We start from the raw sequence: 19,521 nt of genomic DNA, 5'->3' as shown, positions 1-19,521 counted from the left end.
GTTGAGCCGGTTTGTTTTTGCCACTCAATCTGACTTAGAGGGGCGTGGCCCAGGGGGGAAGTGACGTATGTGCATTCCCTCTATTGCAGCTGATCCAGCAACTCCAGTGGTAGGTTGACAAGATATCGTCATCTTTCAAATTATTGAGTGTATTTCAGGTATTAGCAGACATTAATGTTGTATATTCAGTTTTCTTTGGTTAGGGTTTGAACAAATTTATGTTAAACACCTGTTACATTCGATTGTCAGCTGTAGCCCTATAGTTTGCTAGCTGACTTGGACAGCTGTTGAGATTTATCCACTATAAGCACAAATTATGGAGTTTTGATGATAAGGTAACATTAGTACAAATGTTGTTGTCAGTGGGTTTTATTTTAGTTGTTTGGCTGAACCTGGTGGTGTTTGGTTCATTTTGTCAGCTGAGGTCATGTGATCATTAGGAGGAGAGTTGCTGTAGAGCTGAGCTCTGCCAATAAAAGTTCATTATAGTAATTATTCATGAGTTAAAGGAAGCGAAACCTCTGTCACTTGGTGTTTGTGAGATCCGACTCATCCTATAAGGATACTATTGAGTTTGAGTTTGCTAATGTTGAGTTTTTAATGAGTGTAGCATCTGTGCTAATGCTAATGTGCTAAGTTAGCTGCTATGCTCTGCGCTGGTTAATGCCTTATTGTGTGTGTCATCAGAGCAGAGCTTGGCACACACAGTGTTCACAGCTAACCACTGTTTTCTGCTTGTACCAGTCTTATAATAGTAAAATTTAAAAATGGTAAATTGTCTATCTCCTTATGAGTACGTACAATTGCAGAATGAATGAATTTGTAAAGTTAGCACCACTCACGTAAGTAGCCTATCCAAGCTAACACCAACCTTTCCCCCAAAAATTTACGTTTTCAAAATAATAAATGCAGTCCTTCAGTGGTCAACCCCACTACTCAAAAGTGTAACAAACAACAGTACATGAAGCAGTGACACGATGGTTGTATGTGATTTATTATGAGATTTACCATGCTCGCTGCTGTTTCTCCCATTAAATAACATGGGAGCACTTAGTTTGACCTATTCAGGCTTATGTGAACCATGTGATCACTGGAGCGGCGAGATCAAAGCGTGTTATGACTCTTTTTAGGGCTCTGAGTACGTCCAAATAGGTATAGACTGCTGTATGTCATGCCATTTCACTTTATAATAACTCACCTCTGTCTGATGTTTAAACTCTGGTCATGAACCTGTTTGCACTTAAATGTCATTTTGCAGCTTCATCACACTAAATAATACAATTTTCTTGGCACCTTACAGTTATTTTTGCACATTACGGTTAATGATCCAGTCATTTTTACCCAGATCTTTTTCATACTTCTAATTTGTTATGTATCATATTTGCTCATGTATTCTATTTTCATATCTATGAGAAAAATGTCTGTCTGTGTCTGTTTGAACAGGTGGTTACTCTAGGCACTTGTGTAAAAAGAGATGCAGTAAAAGCAGAAGTACAGATTCAACACATTAAGCCAAGTAAAAATGAGAATGTACAGGCTGACGTTTAAAGGATGAAAGTAAAAAGTAGATTTTTTTCACATCTTGTACATAGTTTTTTCTTGAAACAGCTTTTATGTCATTATTACCATGTTGAATTGCCCTTTTGTTTAATACACATCAACATTTTGTTACAGCCTGTTACCTTTAGGCCATTAGACTTATCTTACTTTGTCGTAATGACTTTGTCGGTGACTTAATTCTTCTTTTTTTTGTCTGTCATATGCTATTGTGGTTTTTAGGACTTTTATTCACAGCTTCTCTTTTTCCTACTTATTACCATAAAATTACTTTGTACATTTATCACTTATTATAAAAAAAAAAACTTTCCTTCATTGAAAAAGAAAAGTTAGAGCCTCATGCTGCAATAGCATTGCATCAAAAATGAACAAAATAAGCATGAAATCACAAAATCACAGCCTACTGGTCCTTTGTTTCCATCGCTTCAGTGCCATTTTCACCATGACACAGTCATCCTGTGTGATATGCAGTGATGGATACGGCACAGAATAGTGTTTTTGTTCTGTCCTTTAAGATTGAAATCAGTCTTGATGTTGGGAAGGTGTGTAGTGATGCTCAGTAAAATATAATTAATCATTCACTTCAAATGCATTCACACTAAATAATATGTCTGTTTCATGAATGTAACAAGTAAAGCGATGCATTTTGTAGGAAGTAAAAGGAAAAAGTACAGATACCTGAAAACTCTACTGCATTAAGAGTTATGAAGTATTTGTACGTTTACATCACACCTCCATATAACTTCAACAACTCATTCATTCATTAAATCAGTCAATAACTCTTTTGTTAATTAATTTTGATTACTTTTCAAGGAAAAAAAAAAAAGACAAAAGTAAAGCTTCTTAAATGTGAATATTTTCTGGCTTATTTTCTTCTCTCTGACAGTAAACCACACAACTTTCACCTGTAAACCAGTTGTAACATTTAAGAATGTCAAGAGGGGCTTTGGGAAACACTTCTGCACCATTTTCTGACATTTTGCAGACCAAGAAATTCATCGAGAAAATATCAACAGATAAAGCAATAATGAAAAAAAATAAATAAATCATTAGCCACCGTTCTGGATTTGAGAAGTAGTCTGTCATCGAAGCAGAAAATAAATGATACAAGGTGTTTCAGGTGAATTAAAGAAAAATGATACACATTAGAGTTCTTCTGCCATCTGAATGTTGTCCTTAACCCATAAAGACCCAGTGCTACTTTTTTGTTGGTTCCCAAATGAATTATTCTCTCTATTTACCCTTTTTTATGCAATTTTTGACCATTCATTATCATATTATTCACTGTATTTTGTATTTTTCACTGTAAATCCTATATTTTCCTATATTTAATTTCCGATATTTAATTTAGATGTTCATGATAACTCAGAGTAAATTTAAAGGTTATCATATCAAAACTGAGAAAACTGAAGAAAAAGTGACATTTTTGGCAAAGATACCATTAACTGAACATAATCTAAGTATCTTCATCCACTATCATTGATCAAAATCCATAGGTTTTACTGGTGAATCAATGTTGTAGAAGATGACAGTGTTCCCACGTTCACTATGAAGCCTCTCAACGTCCAAATGGGTCATATCTGATGACCATGAAAAGATGACAAATGCATTTTACATCAGTTATTTACATGTATTGATAGGATTAGTGGATCAACAGGTATTAAACATTTTAGATCAGTAGATACTTTTGGTCGATGGTGGATGTTTGGGTCTTTATGGGTTAAAGCAAGAACCAAAACTTTATTCCAGTTTGCCAATTGTCATTGTATCATAATATTTCTACACTGTTCTGTCAGTTACAGTTATTTAGCAATTATGGCCAAAATGTAGTGACAACAACCATAATCTTTGGCTTTTGGCCACCAGAAGTTTATGCAAAATTAGAAAAAAATAGCCCAAAGCATCCCAGAGATTTCATAATATATGAATGGAAAATGCATGAGGTCACAGTGGGCTTGACCTCTGACCTTTGGCCACCAAAATGTTTTCAGTTCATTCTTGAGTTATAGTGAATGTTTGTGCCAACTTATGTGACATTCTGGCAAACCATTCATGATATTCTGTGTATTAAACATAATGGGCACAGTGGACACATTTAAACAGATCCCAGTATAATCATCATTAGCCCAAGTTAATTTCCCTTTAGACAGATTATTCATGTTTCATTAGGTGTAGAATTTACTGAATGTGTTGAATGTGTCCGTGTCACCCTCCCAAAAATAAACTTTAATTGTGTGTTATCAATCAATAAAAATGACATGGCCTCGTTGAGCACACATTAACGAAACAGATGCACATCATGGCGTACTGTTTAAATGAAATGGAGGTTTTGTTGTGCATCTTCATCAACCTTCTCCCGCTAAATAATAAGCTATCTCTAGTCTAGGGGCTTCTGCGTAAATGATGCGCATTGAAAACCACTTTGCACCACTCAAACAAATCTGTTCTATCATGGGAACTATTCTTTTCCATTTAATTGGTTTTCTATGTCTGAAGATCTTTAAAACTAAATAACTAGGTCAAACACATACAAATACATTGCTGAAATTAGTGCAAAACATAGAACTTGTATCTTACAAATTTTCTGGTCAGTTACATTGCCCTGAGATAGTTTGGGCTCTGGGCTGTTGGGATTTGTAGTTTTCCTTTCCATTGAGTAGATGGTTTCAAATAGATTTTGTAATTTTACAATGCCTGGTCACACAGGATTAATTGTACACATGTAGTTTATAGTTGTGATAGTGTTTATTATATAGTTACATACTTATATAGCAGTGGTGGCTGCTCGTCTTTCAGAGAGGGGAAGCTCATTGTTGGCTTACATCAAAAAAATGTAAAGTTATTTAAACATAACTTTGGCCCTCCGTTCCTTTTCAAGAAAATGGTCAGTGACCTTATTGTACCAAGTAAACAAGAAAACATTGAAATTATGTTAAATTGAAACAACGAAGTACAATGAGTGTGTTTTATTTACAGTGCAAGAAATGAACAAGTAATTTCGTAGTGCTTTCTCTCTCGATTTCACAGCAGAATGCGTGACGGTATTAAACTGAACTCTGTCAAGTGAAGGAGTAGATCTCAAAATAGCTGTCAATCAAATGGGATTCAGCCTTTCGACTGATCCTCCAATCAGCATGTGGAATCCTGGCGCCCAGCCGAGCTCCGCCCACAGCTCCATTTACCCCCTGGAGACACCCGGCGTCCGGGGGTGGGACAACATCATGGCATTTATCCAATTACCGTCCAGTTTTGATGAAAAAAAACTGTTCCACTCAGTCCCATTGAAGTGCATGGACGCCGGGTGTCTACGGGCAAATGCACTGAGCAGAGATCGTATGAGAAAACAGCGCAATGGGAATATATGAGAAGTGAACGACATCGAGTCTGTTGATTCGTGATAAAGCTAATTCTGAACGAACTCGTCTGTGAGATGAACATGTTCTAACACATTTGTAGTCAATGAAATGTAAACACAACTGTACATATTTGACCATTTAATTTTCGTAATTTTAAGGGAAGCCGGGCTTCCCTTGCAGTCTATGAGAAATCACCACTGCTATATAGTAGAGGTTTCTATTATTTGTACAAACAGCTGCAGTAGTAGTATATCCACTGGTAAAGGTGGGGTATGAGATCTTAGAAAAACGGTTCATGCAAGCTGCTTTTTGAAAATACTTAATTCAAAAGTCCAAACCCCTTTCTTCAGACATCCCCCAAAAGCCACGCCTCCAGAGTACTGGCACGCATAATGCTTGTTCTCGAGGGTTCACGAGCGCTGCACAGCAACAATTCGCCCGGTTCCGGCTCCAGCTCCAGCCCTAATCCATGCATACCTTATTCAGTCTCCTCCAACACCCCAGCTCTTACAGAACAGCCCCAGTTCATACCTATCTGACTAACGTTACATTTCCTACAGATTTATGTTAGTGACAAAAAAGTTTGCCAGTGAACTTTCTATCCTAATATAGCTAATATAGCCATGCTCTGGCTCTGGCTTCGTTTCCTGTACAAGCGCTTCAAGCCTCTGAGAACAATTCATGCACGAAGAGGGGTACGTGCAGAGGGGGGAGTGGGGAGGGACAAATGGCAGTTGAGTTTGATAGACAAATCACCACTCAATCATTTCGATTGGGCGCTTAAAATGATTAGATGGTGTTTTTTCCATCCTGTCCGTTCCATAGGTGACCAAATTTTTTATTTTTGTGTTAGAGCATTTAATTATTTGCCTGTAATCGGGGTGTGAAGAGGATTTTAAGTAATATAGTAAAAATGCTCCAGGAAAACATCTTGCACCCCACCTTTAATACTTGTATTTGGAGTGGTAGCATTACAGTTTTTCTCAGTGGCTTTGGTACATTTCTCAGATCAGGATTGAAATTCTCAAAACTACTTCTTCAGTCTTCACATCATTGTCACTTGTACACATTTTTTAAAAAAAATAGGACCAATGGCCCTGTAGCTTACAGGCCAAATTAAAAGCTTTGGGAAATGTATCCGGGTGCCATTTATTATCATCCAGTTATGTGTATTTATTATATTACAGAAATAGCCCATGTTTTGGTCATATTCCAATCAGATCTGTAAAAAATTCAAATTCCAATTTGATATCATTGATACTTACTGATTTATTGTGTCAATCCACTTCCTATCTCTTATAATGAGAAAATTTTTCAAAGTCACACCAAATCCAGAATCAGATCCGGATCAAAATAATTTCAATACCTTGTGTTGATGTCATCATAAAGAAGCTGTATACCAAGTTTGAAGTCAATCAGAACTGTAGTTTCGGAGAAAAAGCCGATTGAAATTTTTCCCCCATAAGAGCCCATGTTAAATTTTCCGTCAGTTCCCGGATCCAGAAGAAGATCCTGATCAGCATGTGGACATTATGTTTTGGCCATCTCCTCATCAGGGCTGGACTGTAGAAATTTCCACTGGATATCATTTATATTTACTGAGTTATTGCATCGATCCACTTCCTATCTTTTATAATGGGGAAATTTTTCAAAGTCGTACCAAATCCAGAATCAGATCCAGATCCAAATACTTTCACTAACTTTTGTTGACATGATCATAAAGAAGCTGTATACCAAGTTTGAAGTCAATTGGAATTGTTGTTTCGGAGAAGAAGACGATTGAAATTTTTGTAACAGACGATGACAGACGACGACAGACGCCGCCGCCGAAGGACACCACATGACGACAATAGCTTACGGCCTATCAGCCGGTAAGCTAAAAAGCAGTTTCTCATTTCTTTGAACAAGTTGCAAATGCTTTGGTACACCCATTTGAATGATTATGTATAATTCTCCACTGTTTCCTACATTATCAATTGCCTATGCCATGTTGATCAAAATGTATTATAATGGTCTCTGTTGAATTGTCTCACCACCCACAACATTAGTTCATCGCATAAGTCTTTAAATGCAAAATGGTTGAATGAGTTGTCATAATATGTCATGCAAGAGAAGATATTTGTTGTGATGTGGATGAGAAATGAAGACCCTGGTGCTAAAAGTTACAAAAAACATCTGTTAAAAATATTTATAGGGTGGACTTAGCTAAACAAATACAACATGTTTATATACTCAACTTGAACTGTCCAAAAATGTGACTTCAGTACTTTTAGCACCACGGTCTTCAATTTGTGGCCCAACAGACAGGAACATCAGGAGGTGTAGGAAGACTGCACTGGAATTCCTACAGCCCTGCATGGACAGTTTTCCCTAAAGAGATTGTCCTATGTTCACATTTCTACTTTTGTTTGTATTGTTTTTTTCTTTGTTCTATGCAGTGCTGTCTTTTCTTTTCTGTATTGCAATGACATGGTCTATCAACAAATTATAGTACAAACAGTAAGAACGTACATGTGAATCTTGTCCAGTCTCTTGCAATCGGTCTCCCACATACACTTAGGTGTAACTTACAATTTATAATAATTATCATCAAAACTTTAGCCATAGTTTACTTCAGAACATCCCTCCAGAGTACATTGTTATATTGACAACATGACTAAGCAGTTGGATTGTCTTATCCGTATACAATGACACAAGAACTTGTCACTCTGATGGCACTGTTCCTTGACACAGATATTTACTTTTGAGAAACGAACTATGGGTTTTGAGCAAGAAACTGGCTTTTACAGTAATCCAAGGCGTTTTGCTATTTGTGCGATTTGTTTTGAGAAATGCACTTACTGTTTTGCAAATGTCGAGGATGATTCGGGAAATGTACCAAAGTGACTGAGATAAACTGTAACAGTTATGGACATTTGTTCCAGCTATTGTTAATTATACTAACACCAGCTGTTCTAGTTTTTAACAGTTCTGGTTCAGTCTGCTGTGCATCCATGTGTCTCCCCCTATTCCCCCCCTTCTCCCCAATTTCTCTCTCTCTTCCTTTACCCTTTCTCTTTAACCCCAACTTGTCAAGGCAGACGACCATCCTCCAGGAGTTGGGCTTTGCTCCAGGTTTCTGCCTGTTTAAAGTTTTTCCTCATCACTGTCACCAAGTGTTTGCTCCTGGAGGATTCGGTTGGATGTCTGTAAATTGACTTTAGAGTCTGGTTTTGACCAGCTCTATATGTAAATTGTCATGAGATAAATTTTGTTATGATTTGGTGCTATATAAATAAATTTAAAAAAAAAAAGATTAATTTGATTGATATATAAGACAACAGCTATCTACAGTTTTACGCTCTTTGTGAAATTATAAATGTTAAGAATTCACTTGTGACAGGATATGATCCCCAAACACATATATAGAAAGATGGATTTAAAGATGTGTTGTGTATAAAACCTTGCGTTCTACAGCTGCATACACATGGATTATTTCATACATTATATAATTTTGTGTTTCTTCAATGACGTGTCCTGAACAAACCAAAAAAGCAGTAAAATAAAGTATCATACTGCTTTTACTTGAGCTGTCTTATTATTAATATAGAACATTTTCAGGGTGGTTGCTGTGAGATTACTGCATGGGACTTGGCTGTTTGTCTGCATGAATAAAATTATTTTACCCCCACTTATCTAGGACAACTTCAATAACATCCCCAGTGCTTCAGACTCCTGACATCTCTATCGTTTTAGCATCTGGATTAAAATCATTAATTATGATGTCGCTGTAAGGTGATGCTTTATGCTTTTTGCTCATGTTTAAATAGTTCATGTTTATGCAAAATTATGTGTATCTCTGTTATCTGCATTTGTAAAAACATTAAAATAAGAAAAGTACACATTATTAGACACTGAAGTGTAAGCACTAAATGGGTGATCTGATTAGACTGTGCAGTTTTCTAGCTGCACAAATTATCATATTAATAAGAAAACCTAATTTTCCTGGAACTGGTATCCCAGTATACAAGTTCTCCAGAGTTCACTTCAGTGTGAAGACAAGTACTGTATGTTCACACAGGATTATCTACAAAGAAATGCACTGATTGGCTTAATTAATAAATGAACATCAGTGCTTATCTTTTATATATTATGAGGATAATGCAGCTCAAACGTCTCCTGAGGCAGCGCAGTGGCTTAGTTGTGATTACTGTTGGCTTTTGGATAGAAGGTATGCAGTTTGGACACAAGTAGGGGTGTGCTGTATGTTAACTTGTACTTTGTTTCAGGTCTTTTTCAGACGTAAAGCCAGAAATATCATATGAATACAGAAATTGTCGCAAAATTGTTCTAATGCAAAGAATGTAAAGCAGGGAATGTACTGACTAATAGGTTTGTCCTGGATTTAAAAGGACTGTGACGGGCATAGCCACTGATATGGTTCTTTTCTCGCACCAAAGAACTGACCTCAGGATTGGAGTTTGATTATAGCACTCTACTCCTAAATATTTTTTTTTCTCTTGGGCATTGTTAAAGTATAAGTTAACTTTGTGGACAGTTGGTTAAATTTAAAGGAGGGGAAAAGGCCCAGAGCCCTTATGCTGTACTATTTGTAATTAAAGTGCAGCCAGTTTCCATTACAGCCCTTTTTTTTCTCTTGAAGCCATTCCACTGCAGCTTGTTCCTGCCACAGTGTTGTCAGTTTGGATGCAGAGGACCCTGTAATCACCTCCATCAGTCAGAAGGAAAACACTAAAGTCTTGGCTCACTTTGGCCTTGGTGGCAGCGAGCTGGTAAAACATACCAACTTATCATCATTTACAGCCTAATTTTGAGCCTTTTAGTAATGTAATTAAAGCAAATATGAGCGTGTATTTAAATCCAATAAATATGATTAACTCAACAATTTATGCCAAAAATTAAACTTCAGATTTCATCTTTTTTCAGAACCCTGAGAAGAAGAGAAACTGTTACAACATTAAAAGTTCAGGCAAAACAGAACAGGCGTTTTTGGTAACGCGAAGGCTGTTTTTTTCTGATAGACATGGCAACTGTCAATGAGGCTTTTATTTTTTTGTTGAACAAACCAGTACACTTTTCTGCTATGTCACAAAATTACACACTTATTACACATTATAATCTGACTTATTTGGCATGTCTGATATGTATTTAAAAACAACTTTAACATGTGAAACATATTACTGTACATAATCTCTCGACTGGAGTTTCAATCTAAAAACTGAATCTGGAGGATATTCACATTTAGAGAATCCAAGCCCTTTCCCTTCCACTGTGCCCCATGGGACCTAATTTCACAAAACATATGAATGACGGTCACTGGCGGCCTACAGTTACCTTTGAATAGCACCATTTACACATATGATATTTGTCTTTTTAAAGAATAATTTTATGAGCCACGAAAGTCATGTTTTCTGGCAAAAGGAAAAAGAAAAAATTTCCTGTTTTGTGTTAAACAGCTCAGTGGACTGCATCTGTAGTCGCGTGTGATACACATCATCAACACCAAAGCAGCTGCTGGCTTGATATATTTCACCTCAAAGTTTGAGAGTGAGGTGAAAAAGTATTAAAAGAGGTGAAAATTACTGCAGTCTGGTCATGTTGAAGCTGCAGAGACCTTCACAACAGCTCTGAATAACAGAGCAAGACAGTTCCATGATATCACCTCCATGACTTTTGAGTGTGTAGCATTTGGACTTTCAAACATCCAGGGCTTAAAAAGGGGTGTGTGTGGGCAGTTAGTAAGGCTGGGGGGGGGCAACAGTTTGTAAGATGGGGAGGAGTTCTCCGTAAGTACCAAAATGTTCCATATGTTCCCCTCTCTCTAGCCTCCTTTACACAGCACTTCTGTTATGGAAAATATTTCACCTTTATTCTGGAACAACATCTGTGTAAATGAAATGGTGGGATCACTTGGTCCCACCTCTGTTACGTTTCTGGAGGTGAAAACAGAGTTGTAATAAAGGTGGAATTATGATTCCGGAACGCTATGTAAAAGGAACGCCTCTCGTTCCACAACCAAGGTGTGACATTTTGATGATGTATTGTGTGTGGGACTCCTGCACTGGAGGGATTTAAAAATGAGTGCTGGCCGTGTACAGTAAACAAACATATCAACACGACCAGAGAGATGTCGAACTGGGGAGACGCCGAGATCTGTCACTAGGAACCACTGTCACTTTAGGCGGAGGACTCTATCCATGCTAACATTTGTGGAATGGTGAAAGACTCTGGAGACATTAGCAACACCACTATGCTCGGGGTATTTCTGACACGCAAGTTATACGTCACACTATACGCTGTGCTGCGTAACCGCCCCTTTGATTCCAGAACGCGGGTCCGCTATGTGAAAATCCATCCTGTTTCACCTCTGTTACTCCTTTGGCTTGGCTGTGGAAATGGGTCAATGGTGGAAAAAAGGTGGGATCACCATCTTGCCTTTTTTCCGGGATCTCTGTGTAAAAGTGGCTATATTCAGTCAAATTTCACTCAGTGCACATGAGGTATGCACAGGCCATATGAACATATGGCTGCTGGTGCCAATGATGAAGGGGACATGTATTTACTCATATGCTTATTTAAAAAACAACATCAAAAAAAGGTGTGCTCAGAGATCTGGTGCTACTACCAAAACATCTGGGCTTTAAGCCCCAAATGCCCAGGTCTACAGATGCCCATGGTGTATAGTCTTTGTACTTATGGATTTTTACAGTCTCATTATGAAACAAATTGTAACTCTGCTGATTTGTAAAATTATCTTTTAAATAGACAAGCATCATGTGGATAGATGAGGCAATAATTCAAATGGAATTCAAATATAACCTGTCTTCTGCCATTAACAACAATACAGTTTTTTTCTGAAGTAAGGTCCCATGGGACACTGTGTGAAGGGTCGGGTCTTCGGCTCTCTCATTTAAGCTTGGATGGATAACAGTGTAAACTCATCCAAAAACACAGTTCATGAACATTTTTACTTTACAAACTTTACAAGTATAAACAAACCCATGAAATATGAAAGTACACATAAAACAAACATTCAGTCATTAAGGCCAAAGCGCACTGGATGCAGTTATCGACACCTGACACTGGATGCTTTATGTTTGACTGGTATGTTACACTGCAGATTCACTGTTACTTGTGCTGGTTTTTAAGCATACAGTATTTATTGTCAAAATGACTCACGTGTTACCTACAGCACCAGCTTTTCTTCGTACACCTCATAACTTTGTGGGCTTTTTCTCATCCTTGTTCGAACATGAACTAGACACAGCAGGTCTGCAAGCTCACAAAAACCACCCACCCAGGTCATGTGTTGAACACTAAAGCCAAACTAAGTCTGATGTGGTGGTGAATCGGGGTTTTACAGAAGTATTGCTCTCACACTTCCAGTGCGTGTCTGCCTTCGTATAATTCGCCTTAGTCAATAGCGCAATCTTAATTTCAATAAAACATGTAAAACAATGCAGTTGTGGGAGCAAAAAACAGTTTACTGCCTCCTCAAATGAGAGTCACCTAAAGTTGATGTAAATGCAGTACCAGCCTGAAATGAGTCACTGAGGTTCTGGAGTTCTGGTTCAATGTAGCTGACAGCAAATAAAACCAGCGTGAAGATCCTGACAGTCCAGGGCCTATATCACTATTTTCCTGTGATTGTAAAATTTCTTTAGCTTAAGATGAACATGGCAGAAATGAAGTTATATTATAAATGCAATAACCTACAAGTATTGGTTTTACTCACATCGTACATGAACGAGTGGTGCAATATCATACCATATGAATATTTCATGTAGACTACCGCCATAACATCAAAAAAATAAAACAATTGGCCATAATTTACTTAATGTTGCTCATTACTCGGAGTGCTTCAGAGCTTAGTATAGAGTATATTTGGAGAAAACCCATTAACCCTATGAAACCAAAGCATCTCTTTTATTATATTTCTGCTTTAATAAGTCTCAGATCAAGACAATATGTTTTTCATTACTGTCTTTTTTTTTTTTTTTTTTTTTTTTTTTGAAGACTTGCATGTAGGACCTAGTGGCCATTAATATCACAAGTTTAATTTTTTATGGTTTAAGTTAATCATTACTGTCAGAAATGCAGTCAGGTCCACAAGTATTTGTCCAAAACAAACATTTTGCAGTTTTACCTCTTTATGCCACCACAGTGGAACTGAGATGAAGCAATCAAGATATGGTTAAAGAGTGGACTTTGACCTTTAGTTCAAGGATTTAACCATTTAGGAATTACGATCATTTTTTTAAAAAAAAAGTCCTTCCATTTTCAGAGGCTCAGAAGTAACAAAACAAATGATTGACAAGCAGCTTCATGTCCAGATGTGTCCTGTTCCCAGGTTATTCCATGACAAATGAAGCAGATACAAGATCTGAAGTTGATTCCAGATGTTGAATTTGGTACATGTTCACTGAAAATCTCAATATGAGGTCTAAAGAGGAGTCAATGCAAGTTAAGGAGGCTGTAAAAATAAAATATCTCCATATTATTCTGTCTCAGACATAATAAGAGCTTTAGGAGTGGCCAAATCAGCATGTTGATACATTCTGACCATATCGGAAAATAATCATTATTGCCATGAGGCTGTTCTTCTGTAATGATGATCAACCTTTTATGCAATTACTTGCCATTATTTGCTCTTTCATGAGTCAAAGGAGTTTAATGTCACCAGTTATCTACAATTACATGCTGAAATTTGCTTGAACATAGTGTGAATGATGCCCATTGAAGCCCACTGTTTCATTTTTTGCATCACTGAAACAAATCCACCAAAATCACATGTACTATACTTCTCCCTCTAACTGTTTAAGTTTCCTAAACACTTTTAAAATGAAAGAGGAGGTCAAAAAGTTAAAAAAAAAAAAAAAAAAAAGAAGTTGGAAAACTTGTGAAAATGGTGCAAAAAATTTGTTTCTTTGTAATTTTGTCACGAAAAATGTTGAAACAGTTCAGTCATTCAGTCCGGAAACCTTACTATATTGAACAGTTTCAAATAAATCCTAAAATTTTGTAACTGTGGGTTATAGAAGGTTAACTCTGTGTTGTAACTTATTGTATATAAAACAATAACTACCCTTAGTTTCCTCACTTTGTGATGTTGCAAATGTGAGACAGGACATGATCCCATTACAGACAGTCCAGAAAGATGGATTCAGAGCAATGATTAAAACACTGGATTTAAAGCATGTGTATAAAAACTTATGATCCGAAATTTCTTACATTACTTCATACACTTTATCATTTTAACTTTATCCATACTCTATGTCCTCCTGACAGCAGAGAAAACTACACAAAGGCCCAGTCATAAAAAAGTGATATACACAGAAAACACCAGAATCATAAAAAAAAAAAAAATAATAATAATAATAATACAATGCTCATTTTCGGTCATACCACCCCGTCCCATGAAGGAGTAAAATAAAAGTTTCCATTGCACAAATTATCATATTAGTTTGTCCCTCTAACAAACTTCACTATACTCTACCTACATCCCTGCAGCTGCATAATTTCACAAGAAAATGAGCCATAAGAGAAAAAATCATTAACATCAGCAAAAGATATTTCAGGCAGAGAGAATGGCTCAATGTGCTGCTCAATGATCAGAGCAGCCAGCAGGCTTTACAGCCTCCTGTGTCCGTCCCTATCTCAGCATCTCGCTCTCACAACATCTAAAGTACATGATGGGAAAGGAGCACTAAAAACACATCTCCTAAGGATAAAATGTGAGAGGGGCTGACAGCGGTAAATTGGCTATTTCCTCCCCTGAGCCTTATTCTAGACTTTCCCTGCATGCTGCGCAATTTGAACTGTGCCGTAATTGCTTATGTTGCTTTCCTTTGCTCGTCATTTCTACAATAGAATTTGATCTCATTACTTTTGCCCGTGGTTGAATTCTCAGCTACTCACCCTGTTAGGAATAATACCAAGTGGCATGTTAACAAAAGAAGCGGAGAAGAGTGGTTGTTGCACTCTGCTTTTAGGTATGCAAAGTAAAAAGAAGAATACGTTAAAAAAGCATAAACGCGATAACAAATTGCTTCTTGTCTTATCATTTTTCAACTTGCACGGTTAAAAAAAAAAAAGTCTTTTTAATGGCACAAAGCAGGTTAACTGCGGCACAGTTTCTTATTAGCTTGTTGTAAAGTGGATTATCTTGCTCAACCATAGTATTAAGGAGGGAGAGGAAGAGCCAAAGGGGCAACAAAGAAGTGGATGTGACATGAGTCATGAAATAGAAATCAAAAGCCGTGCTCAGGCTTGGTTGCAGTGGAGTAGACTGGTTTTTTGGGAGCATGTATAGTGGATGTGGCCTTGGGCAATGTGCTTCTTGTTAAAAGAGGGGATGTACTTTGAGTGTGAAACAGGCTCTAGATAGACTATTTGCCCAGACAGCACTTCTCAGTTCACCCATGCACTCATACATATCTGCTCACGTTATTCCCTTCCTTTCACTGGAGAGGAAAGACACGGCCGATACTGCAGGACTACTGATATCTTTTAACTTTTGAGAAGGCAGTGATAAGGAAATTGTAAAATAAAGTCAGACTATTTTACACTAAAAAAAAAAAAAAAAATCAGTCAAAGTTAAGTAGGAACATTTCCATTTCTTCCTCACAACTGTCCTCTGTGGTTCGTTCTGTGATGGATTATAAAGTGGTAGCAAATGCAAAATGGAGCAGAAGATGGAAGGGAGGCCTCAGTAGCCCCAACAATCCCACTCCAGGGTGAATGTCGGCAGCAGCAGTAATGGTAGAACAGGTAAAGCTTGGATAGCCGCCGCCCGCTGACTCCCTTTGGCCCCTGAGTCCATGTTTGAGTCCTTCTCCGAATACGGTGGGATTACATTGAATTCTTCACTTTCTTCTTCCTCCTGTTCCTCTTCCTCACTGTCCTCCATCTGAAAAGTAGGAGCAGGGTGATTTCTTTTCCAATTAACAGAAGAAGTGAAGTGTGGAGAGAAGTTTGCCTTTTGACAGAGTGTACAACTAGAAGTACAAATCATGCCTATTCTTATTTATTCTTTCATTATTCGTTGCCATTTTTGTTTTTGATTATCTTGATTACTTTTTATTGTTTTTTATTTCTTTTTTTTTTTTCCTTTTCCTGACTCCCTTTGACCATTCATGATGCACTGATGTTTGGTACTGGTGATGTCCTCCCTGTATGTGATAAATGATTTTTATTTAGTTTTATACCAGAGTGCCTTGAACATTTTTTTTTTCTGACTGTTTTTTACGCTCTGTATATTTTTTCCACCACTGACCGCTGACTATCTGTGATTGTCTTTTTGCTTTTTTTGTATTTTCAAAGATTTTCCATGTTTTGACTGACCAACTTTTGTCAGTTTTGCCAATAAACACAAACTTTAGATTTCGACATCTGCAGCACTTTCAAAAACAGCCAGGATAGAGACACAACAAGACTGAAATGTAACACTGTTCTGTAAGAGTGGGCACAAAAGCAGCATCCACCAAAGGTTAAGGTTTTCCGAGGCTCGGTATGACTCAACACTGACTGAGAGAATTTTCAGTCAGTTCAAAAAGAATACATTTCAATGCAAATAAGAATTTTGGTCTTTGACAATCTACAGTACTAGCACAATACTGTAATACTGTGAAAACATTCAGGGAGTCTGAAGAAATCTCAGTGTGTAAAGGCTGAGGGCAGAAACCAACAGTGAATGTGTGTGAACACTGATCTCTCAAGAAGTATGTGAAACTGTCATGCTACTATGATGAATATGGTAACGTGGACTCAAGATCCAAAAGCAGCATCTGTGATGGTCTGGGGCTGCATCGATGTTTTTATTCTATGTGTCCTCATGGCTGATCTGAATATGCATGTGCAGAGCAAAAGTTTATGTGACCGTTTTGACCTCGCTGTGTGTGGGCAGCAAGTGGTACCAGGGACATTGTGTGCATGGAATTTTCTTATCACTCTGTCCAGTTACTCTTAGTTTTTTTCATCTTCTAAACCAATTAAGTGAACTGAGGGGGCGAGTGAGCTTCTCTACCCAACAACAGATCATGACTGATGACTACTGTATAAATCACTACTTTAACTTTCTAACTGTTAGACCTACTGTGTTCACCATACTTCTCCTTTGCTGCAAAGAATTAAACCTTGCAAAGACAAGCTCTTGTGCTCTGACAGCATATATTTCTCACCAACAGTAATCAGGACATACAAATTTCCATGAAAAGAACCATCAATATGGTGTCGGCATAGGCATCTATGAAGCATATGCTGGAATTTTAGACTTTTATACATACAGGGTGGGGAAGCAAAATTTACAATATTTTGAGGCAGGGATTGAAAGACAGTGTATGACCAATTAGTTTATTGAAAGTCATGAGAATTTATTTGCCACAAGAAAATTTACATAATAGAAAATGTTTTTATTCTATGTGTCCTCCTTCTTTCTCAATAACTGCCTTCACACGCTTCCTGAAACTTGCGCAAGTGTTCCTCAAATATTCGGGTGACAACTTCTCCCATTCTTCTTTAATAGTATCTTTCAGACTTGCTCGTAATAGTTTTGCTCATAGTCATTCTCTTCTGTACATTATAAACAGTCTTTATGGACACTCCAACTATTTTTGAAATCTCCTTTGGTGTGACGAGTGCATTCAGCAAATCACACACTCTTTGACGTTTGCTTTCCTGATTACTCATATGGGCAAAAGTTTCTGAAAAGGTATGGATAATAGTGTTAGGTATGATTATGACATCAATATATGTTTGGTTTCAAAACAATTGACGTAGTGCCTGCTGAGAAAAAAACAACTAAATGTTCATTGTAAATTTTGCTTCCCCACCCTGTACACATATATATATATATGTGTATATATATATATATATATATATATATATATATATATATATATATATATATATATATATATATATATGTGTGTGTGTGTGTGTGTGTGTGTGTGTGTGTGTGTGTGTATATACACACACACACACACACACACACATATATATATATATATATACATACACACACATATATATATATATATATATATATAAAAGTCTAAAATTCCATACATATATATATACAGGGTGGGGAAGCAAAATTTACAATGAACATTTAGTTGTTTTTTCTCAGCAGGCACTACGGCAATTGTTTTGAAACCAAACATATATTGATGTCATAATCATACCTAACACTATTATCTATACCTTTTCACAAACTTTTGCCCATATGAGTAATCAGGAAAGCAAACGTCAAAGAGTGTGTGATTTGCTGAATGCACTCGTCACACCAAAGGAGATTTCAAAAATAGTTGGAGTGTCCATAAAGACTGTTTATAATGTAAAGAAGAGAATGACTATGAGCAAAACTATTACGAGAAAGTCTGGAAGATACTATTAAAGAAGAATGGGAGAAGTTGTCACCCAAATATTTGAGGAACACTTGCACAAGTTTCAGGAAGCGTGTGAAGGCAGTTATTGAGAAAGAAGGAGGACACATAGAATAAAAACATTTTCTATTATGTAAATTTTCTTGTGGCAAATAAATTCTCATGACTTTCAATAAACTAATTGGTCATACACTGTCTTTCAATCCCTGCCTCAAAATATTGTAAATTTTGCTTCCCCACCCTGTATATATATATATATATATATTTTTTTTTTTTTTTTTTTTTTTAAATTCTGGAGAGGAGGAATAATATCAGGGCTCATTCTGTACAAGTTAAAACAGTGTGACTTTATAGAACACGTGCTAGACTGTTCTGCCAACAGTTCATATCTGATTCTTAATCAAAATGTATGTACGTGATGAAGAGGAGAACAGCCACCATGCAGTGTTGAGCAGGTAAAGTCTTATATGAAGAAAGAATGAGCCAGAATTCCACTTGCAAAAGTGCAGTAATTGGTGTAGGAGAAATAGAGCAGTAGTAAACATGTATCTATCATAACATTTTTTTTAATTTGCTGCAGTCAGCGATATCTGAATTTGTTTTTTTTTTTTTTTTTTTTCAGTCCCATTAAAATTCAAATACATTAGCGAATCAGTTGCTGTTTTTAGAAAATTCCCCAACTTCAGTTTGTTTGTAAAGTTGCCTGAGTATACAGTAGATATGAAGGTGCTGGTAGGTATCACTAGTGGGAATGTGGATAAAGCTGCATTGGTGCAATCAGCTGCTATAGCTCTGCAACAGCTAAAACTCATATGAGGCTAACAGTGTTAAAATATGTTAGAGTGTCAGAAGTCTTGAATCAGCTCCTTTTGATGGTCTGTCAATTGAATTCTGTTATGGTGTAGTGGTATTTTTATTATATTCACCCCCTATATTTTATATACTGGAAAGACGGACATAGACCCAGACCCAGACCCACCAGATTACACATGCTGACATGGGTACGTTATACTATTTAAAAAGTCACTGATTAGCCGTTATTATCAGATTTTAGCTTGTGTGCGATGTAAATGTTCAGTTTGTTCTTAATAAAATTTCAGATTCATTCTTGCATTCAGCCCGCCAGTTATCTTTTATTGTCGATGCCAGCATAACATGCATAGAACTGAACAATTAACCCATAAAGACCCAGTGCTACTTTTGTGGCAGTTACCAAATGGATTTTT

At 36.9% G+C, this 19,521-nt stretch overlaps 1 protein-coding gene across 1 annotated transcript in view; it reads right to left on the bottom strand.

Moving 5' to 3' along the window:
- Window positions 1-9,941: 9,941 nt before the first annotated feature.
- Window positions 9,942-19,521, bottom strand: part of LOC115433420 (GDNF family receptor alpha-4-like) — a 42,627-nt gene continuing 33,047 nt past the window's right edge. Inside the window, exon 8 of the mRNA XM_030154812.1 lies at window positions 9,942-15,822. Coding sequence (XP_030010672.1) covers window positions 15,622-15,822 — 201 coding nt within the window. The 3' untranslated portion in view covers window positions 9,942-15,621. The remainder of the gene's footprint in view (window positions 15,823-19,521) is intronic.

Source organism: Sphaeramia orbicularis, chromosome 14, assembly GCF_902148855.1.
Source record: "Sphaeramia orbicularis chromosome 14, fSphaOr1.1, whole genome shotgun sequence".
In the NCBI taxonomy this organism is placed as follows: Eukaryota; Metazoa; Chordata; class Actinopteri; order Kurtiformes; family Apogonidae; genus Sphaeramia; species Sphaeramia orbicularis.
This window is presented reverse-complemented; position numbering and strand designations above follow the sequence as displayed.